Source organism: Lithobates pipiens, unplaced genomic scaffold (genome assembly GCF_037356315.1).
Source record: "Lithobates pipiens isolate NorthernLeopardFrog02 unplaced genomic scaffold, aLitPip1_a1.2 Scaffold_16, whole genome shotgun sequence".
NCBI classification, from domain to species: Eukaryota; Metazoa; Chordata; class Amphibia; order Anura; family Ranidae; genus Lithobates; species Lithobates pipiens.
Window position 1 is genome coordinate 609,664,147 of NW_027507748.1, and position 7,858 is coordinate 609,672,004.

Sequence of the window (7,858 nt, forward strand, 5' to 3'; positions counted from 1 at the left end):
GACTTTCAGTGGGAATATCTGAATGATGCTAGCAGCCACAGGCATCATACAGATATCCTTTTTTTCAGGCGGCGATTCTGTGCACCATAAGAATGATCATAACGGCAGTTCTGCCGCTTGATGGTTCTTACAGGCGACGGGAGGGGACATCCCCCCCTCCCGCCGCCATCCGATGCTTCTTCGGGCTCTCCCGTGCCATCAGGGGCCTGGAGAAAGAATCGTCTGGCGCCAGATGATGATGATAGAGATTTCCGGTGACCTTATGGTCACCAGTCATCTCTATGACCGTCGGAGGCCTGGGCGCGATGTTATGACGTCATGCCCGGGCTCCCGGAAGTAAACAAAGCCGCGATCGCGGCTGTCAGCATGGGATCGGTGAAATTTTTTTCACTATCTCATGCTTTTCAGCCTGGAGGAGAGATGTGGGGGTCTTACTGGCTCCATATCTCTCCATAAAGAGGACCGGTCACATAGATTCCTATTACAAGGGATGTTTACATTCCTTGTAATAGGAATAAAAGTGATCGAAAAAAAAGTTGTAAAAATAAAAAAAATAAAGTAAAATAAAAAAAATTGTTTTTTTAAACGCCCCTGTCCTCAGTAGCTTGCGCTCAGAAGCGAACACACACGTTAGTCCCGCCCACATATGTAAACGGCATTCAAACTGCACATGTGAGGTATTGCCACGTGCATTAGAGAGCAAGCAAGAATTCTAGCTCTAGATCTCCTCTGTAACTCTCAATATGTAACCTGTAAAACAATTTAAAGCGTCATCTATGGAGATTTTTAAGTACTGAAGTTTGGCGTCATTTCGTGAGTGTTCGCAATTTTAAAGCGTGACATGTTAGGTATCTATTTACTCGGCGTAACATCTTTCACATTATACAAAAAAAATTGGGCTAACTTTACTGTTTTGTTATTTTTTTAAATCATGAAACATTTTGTTTTCCAAAAAAAATGCGTTTGAAAAATTGTTGCGCAAATACTGTGCAAGATAAAAAGTTGCAATGACCGCCATTTTATTCCCTAGGGTGTCCGCTAAAAAAAAAAAATGTTTGGGGGTTCTGAGTAATTTTCTAGCAAACAAATTATGATTTTTACGTGCAGGAGAGGAGTGTCAGAATAGGCCCGGTATTGAAGTGGTTAAAGAGGAAGTAAACCCTGATGGGTTTACTTCCTCTTTGTCTCCCTGCAAAGGTAAAGCATAATGGACTACTATGCATCGCATAGTAGCCCATTGTGTGTCACTTACCTGACACAGGAGCCAGTGATGTCACCGCTGTCCCCTGTAGTCCGGAGCCTCCATCTTCTTGGTGGGTCTTGCTGCTCCAGCGCTGTCATTCGTCGGAGCCGCGGTGACGTCACTCCCACGCATGCGCACAGGAGCCGCCACTCGTGGCATATTGTGGTGCCTGTCTTTCGGCAACGGTTTAGGAGATATTTCTTGGACCTACAGGTAAGCCTTAACCTAGGCTTACCTGTAGGTCAAAGTGGTTTGTAAAGGTTTACAAGCACTTTAACTTAGTTTTTTTGCAAAAAATAAAAAAATAAAAATTTTTGGTAAATTTTTTTTATCACATAGGGGATGAAAGTCCCCTATGTGATGATTTTTAGGTGACAGGTTCGCTTTAATTAAACATGCAGGGTCTTTTAGAGCCTTCTCTGGACTTCTCTGGACTCCACTGACTGTATTACAATGTAGGTTCTTGCAATGTACGGACCTGGCAGCGAAAGGGTTAAAGGTTAATTTCACACATTCATGGCTTTTTAAATTGCAATTCGTTTCTGTGTATGAATAGTCAATAAGTTTGTTAGTTCTCACATGGATGCACTGAGCAGGCTAGATACTGAGCCATGGAGAGCAAAAAAGAACAGTCAAAAGACCTGCGTAACAAGGTAATTGAACTTTATAAAAGATGGAAAATGATATGTAAAGATATCCAAAGCTTTAAAAATGCCAGTCAGTACTGTTCAATCACTTAAGAAGTGGAAGAATTGTTCAGAAAGAGGCCTTTACTGCACCAATGCCACAAAAAAGTCTGGTTACAATATGCCCAACAACACCTTGGCACGCTTCTCAGAAGAGCATACTGTAATCTGGAGTGCTGAGACCAAAATAGAACTTTATGGTCACAACCCTAAGTGCTATGTTTGGAGAGTGGTCAACAAGGCCTATATCAATAAGAATAGCATTCCTACAGCAAAGCATAACGATGGGTTACTTAAAATTGATGGCAAGATGAATGCATGGTATCAGAAAATATTGGCAGACAATGTGCATTCTTCTGCATGAAAGCTGTGCATGGGATGCTCCTGGACTTTCCAGATAGACAATGACCCTATGCACAAGGCCAAGTTGACCCACCAGTAGTTACAGCAGAAAAAGGTGAAGGTTCTGGAGTGACCATTACAGTCTCCTGACCTTAATATCATTGAGCCACTCTGGGGAGATCTTAAATGTGTGGTTCATGCAAGTTAATCAAAGACTTTGCATGACCTGGAGGCATTCTGCCAAGACAAATGGGCAGCTAAACCACCTTCAAGAATTCGGGGCCTCATAGATAATAATACAAAAGACGGCACACTGTCATTGATGCTAAAGGGGGCAATACACAGTATTAAGAACGAACGGTATACAGACTTCTGAACAGGTAATTTATATTGTTTACTTGTTGCCGTGTTTCATTTTATGATTTTGCTATTCTTGACAGCAGTCCATCCTCCAAGTGTCTCTAGCTCACTGTGCGTGCAGATGCACTTACATATGCCCGCTGCCATTCCTGAGCAGGCTCTGCACTTCTGGTGCCACAATCCCACAGCTGAATCAACTGTAGAAGACGATCCTGGCACTTGCTGGACTTTCTTGGGAGCCCTGAAGCCTTCTTCACAAATGTAGTGGAGATGTATTTTTATGGGATTAAGTTCATTTTCATGGAAAATAAAAAGAGGGACTCTGCAATTAATTGTAATTCATCTAGTCACTCTTCATATCATTCTGAAGTATATGCTCATTGCCATCATAAAATCTGAGAGAGCAGACTTTGTGAAAGTTAAAGAAGTATAGCCAAAGCTTGTTTGGCTATACATCTCCTATGGATGACAGGAGTGCAATTTAATTCACTTGGTCACTTGATAACCACCCACGGCTTCCAATTCCATCTATACGCCAATGACACCCAATTCCATCTGTCTACTCCTCACCTCTCTCCTTTGGTCTCATCTCACATTACTAACTGACATATCAACATGGATGTTGCACCACTTCCTTGACAACATACTGAAGGCTGGAAGGGAGGGTGACAACATGATGGAAGGCTGGAAGGGAGGGTAACAACATACTGAAGGCTGGAAGGGAGGGTCACAACATGCTGGAAGGGAGGATGACAACATACTGCAAGGAAGAAGAGACAGTGACAACATGCTGGAAAGCTGGAAGGGAGGGTGACAACATACTGGAAGGGAGGGTGACAACATACTGGAAGGGAGGGTGACATCGTACAGGGAGGGTGACAACATACTGCAAGGGAGAAGAGAGGGTGACAACATGCTGGAAAGCTGGAAGGGAGGGTGACAACATACTGGAAGGGAGGGTGACAACATGCTGGAAGGTTGGAAGGGAGGGACACAACATGCTGGAAGGGAGGGTGACATCAAACTGGAAGGGAGGGTGACAACATGATGGAAGGCTGGAAGGGAGGGTGACAACATGATGGAAGGCTGGAAGGGAGGGTGACAACATGATGGAAGGCTGGAATTGAGGGTAACAACATACTGAAGGCTGGAAGGGAGGGTCACAACATGCTGGATCGGAGGATGACAACATACTGCAAGGAAGAAGAGACAGTGACAACATGCTGGAAAGCTGGAAGGGAGGGTGACAACATACTGGAAGGGAGGGTGACAACATACTGGAAGGGAGGGTGACATCGTACAGGGAGGGTGACAACATACTGCAAGGGAGAAGAGAGGGTGACAACATGCTGGAAAGCTGGAAGGGAGGGGGACAACATACTGGAAGGGAGAAGGGAGGGTGAAAACATGCTGGAAGGTTGGAAGGGAGGGACACAACATGCTGGAAGGGAGGGTGACATCAAACTGGAAGGGAGGGTGACAACATGATGGAAGGCTGGAAGGGAGGGTGACAACATGATGGAAGGCTGGAAGGGAGGGTGACAACATACTGGAAGGGAGGTGGGAGGGTGACAACATGCAGGAAAGCTGGAAGGGAGGGAGACATCATACTGGAAGGGAGACGGGAGGGTGACAACATGCAGGAAAGCTGGAAGGGAGGGTGACAACATACTGGAAGGGAGGTGGGAGGGTGACAACATGCTGGAAAGCTGGAAGGGAGGGAGACATCATACTGGAAGGGAGACGGGAGGGTGACAACATGCAGGAAAGCTGGAAGGGAGGGTGACAACATACTGGAAGGGAGGGTGACAACATGCCGGAAGGGAGGGAGACATCATAGTGGAAGGGAGGGTGACAACATACTGCAAGGGAGAAGAGAGGGTGACAACATGCTGCAAGGGAGGGTGACAACATGCTGCAAGGGAGGGTGACAACATGCTGGCAGAGTGGGGGAGGGCTCTGTGCTGTGATGAGATGACCTCATGTCTGTGTATGGGGTTCTGTGTAATGTAGAAGATGCTGCCAGCACATAGTGTCCTCCTGTAACACCCCATAGCCGCCATCAATTTACAATACGGCCCGGTATATGGGGGTTGGGCCGTGTACATTACCTTGGTGGTCCTGATGTGCTCCATCCGTGCTGTGTTGTGGAGATGATGGGCGGGATAGGGGGAGGCTCCGCCTCTCTTCCTGCCGCTGTATCTGGGAGATACTTCCTGCTCTATGACAGCACACTACACGCCCGGACTGCGCCGCCGCAGCCGCCGACACTGTGTCAGGCGCCGCCCCGAGGTCACCTGGAGAACTGCACATCATTTCTATCCCGATAGAAGGCGGGATGCGCGGAGTGTGATCTCTCCCACCACATCATGATAAATAATCATCTCAGACCTCTAATGACACCGCTGTGTGCTCACCCTCTTCACATAGTCCAGAAGAATAAGAATATTAATGTTTTACCTCTAATAAATCTTATACATTTCAACGTTATTCTCGGCTGTAAACTATTTCAGCTTCTCTATCTCTATGGATTGTAAGCTCATCTACCTCATGTATTTCCCCTATACCCTATAAAGTGTAAGCTCTCCTACATCATGTATTTCCCCTATACCCTATAAAGTGTAACCTCTTCTACCTCATGTATTTCCCCTATACCCTAATAGAGTGTAAGCTCTTCTACCTCGTGTATTTCCCCTATACCCTAATAGAGTGTAAGCTCATCTACCTCATGTATTTCCCCTATACCCTAATAGAGTGTAAGCTCATCTACCTCATGTATTTCCCCTATACCCTAATAGAGTGTAAGCTCTGCTACCTCGTGTATTTCCCCTATACCCTAATAGAGTGTAAGCTCATCTACCTCATGTATTTCCCCTATACCCTAATAGAGTGTAAGCTCATCTACCTCATGTATTTCCCCTATACCCTAATAGAGTGTAAGCTCTGCTACCTCGTGTATTTCCCCTATACCCTAATAGAGTGTAAGCTCTTCTACCTTGTGTATTTCCCCTATACCCTAATAGAGTGTAAGCCAGGGGTGCCCAATTTTTGAAGTGCTAGGGCCACTTAACCACTACAATACAGGGCACTTTCGCCCCCTTCCTTCCCAGCCCAATTTTCAGATTTCAGCATTCTCGCAATTTCAATGACAATTGCGCGGTCATGCCACACTGTACCCAGATTAAATTGTTATCATTTTGTTTGCACAAATAGAGCTTTATTTTGGTGTTATTTATTAACGACTCAGTTTTCGATTTTTTGTGATATAAGCGAAAAAAGAGCGGAAATTTGGAAAAAAAAACAATATTTTCTTCTATTTTAAAAGAAATCCAATAAAATCGAATTTTGTCATAAATTTAAGCCAAAATTTATTCTGCTACATGTCTTTGGTAAAAAAAAAATTTGGTTAAGTGTATAATAATTGGTTTGTGTGATCACGGACATATGTATGCAAATGATCATGTACATATGTGTGCAGGTGATCACGGACATATGTGTACACATAACCATTTGAGACATGTGATTTTAGTGGGACACATGTGGGGGTCATGTTTTTATTAGTGACATGTGTTTTTATTATTTGGGGACATTGTGTTTATACTGTGTGGTGTGTTGTGTGTTTTACACTAGACTGGTGATCAGTGAGTAAAAAGCTGTAAAAACAGCTCATACTCACTGATCATCAGCCGGCTGCAGCGATCTGCTCTCCTCTCCTCAGCGATGACTTCCGTGTGAGGAGAGGAGGAGCCAATTGCCTAGCAACTGGCGTTTGTTTACATCACATGACGGCCGTGATTGGACATGGCCGTCATGTGATCAGGAGGGCCAATCACAGAGACCTTCTGCCGATCCGAGATGTGCCGTGTCCGGGTGACACGGGCGCATCGGGATCACGCCGATGCGCGGGCACGCATGCGCGCGCGATCCCCCTACTTCTGATGGACATTCAGGAACGTCCACTCAGAAGTAGAGAGCTCCCACCCGGGCCATATATGTACATTGGCCGGGTGGGAAGTAGGTAAGCGACTTGATAACCGGTCATAGGCCACAAAGAGCAGAGCAGGTGGATGACAGGTCCATGCAGAGTGGACATGGACACAGCCCACTCTGCTCTAGGGGTCCTCCAATCTACCCTGATGGAAGGGCATTGATTGGAGGTAGGCGGGTATAAAAGGTCGCACATCTGATTACATCTGCCGTTTCATAGAGGTGAATGGAGGGTTTGATTGGGTTGGACCGATTGTGTGAAAGGGGCCTTTCACACTGATGCAGCGCAGTGCACCTGTGTCTTTCCTATGGGTTAGCTACACTTTGCCACAGACTTCTATTATATCCTGCAGATGTGGTGCATTTTCTGAAAGCTCACCAAACCCACAGATAATAACAGAACTCTATGCCTCAGTGCAGGTAACCTGAAGGTGCACTGCACCTGCGGATCAGTTTGAAAGAAGCCCAGTAACCACTGCACAGATATGCCCATATATACACTGCAATGTTAGTAATAAACTGACCTTTATTAACAGTCTTCCATTCAGGTATCACCTGCTATTGCTGTCCCCGGCAGAGTGCATTTGGTATCACTCCGTCTGTGGCAAGAGATGGCGCTATACAGGAAGCATCAGCTTATACAGCTCTGCTCCACAGCTGCTTCATTAACAAAGGTGCTCTGGGATGGCGGGTCTGCAACCCATGATCTGGGCTTGCCAATCTGCCATCCCACAGAAGGAGGTCACGGGCCACATCCATAGTTGCCAATTGTCCCGAATTTCCTGGGACATTCCCGTGATTAGGACATTTGTCCCGATTTAATTTTGTCCCGGGAAATTCGGTTTGTCCCGTTTTTCGCCGCCGCCGGCCCCTAGAGGTCCAATGTCTCCGCTGGCCGCCATTTTAAAGAAGACCAGAAGCTGGTCTTCAATAGAGCTCAGATGCTGCGGTGCCTTTGAGCCACGCCCCCATGTAAGCCACGCCCACTATTTTACGTAAACCACACCCATATTTTGCCGCTGCGCGCGTCGCATTTTCACCTTTTTCTATACCACACCTATAACCGCATGCCCCGCCCCCTAATTATAACACTACTCCGCCTACTGCCAAAAAAGTGTCCCGATTTTTTTTTTCAAATGTTGGCAACTATGCACATTAATGGGCTCCGCGAGCCACATGTGGCCCCAGGGCCACTGGTTGGGCAACCCTGGTGTAAGCTCATCTACCTCATGTATTTCTC

The 7,858-nt window shown here is 46.1% G+C and overlaps 1 protein-coding gene across 1 annotated transcript in view; it reads right to left on the reverse strand.

The window, feature by feature from the left end:
- The window catches only part of MTMR6 (myotubularin related protein 6), a 119,254-nt gene extending 114,433 nt beyond the window's left edge, over positions 1-4,821 (reverse strand). The window contains exon 1 of the mRNA XM_077484040.1: positions 4,743-4,821. Coding sequence (XP_077340166.1) covers positions 4,743-4,766 — 24 coding nt within the window. The 5' untranslated portion in view covers positions 4,767-4,821. The remainder of the gene's footprint in view (positions 1-4,742) is intronic.
- Positions 4,822-7,858: the final 3,037 nt, after the last annotated feature.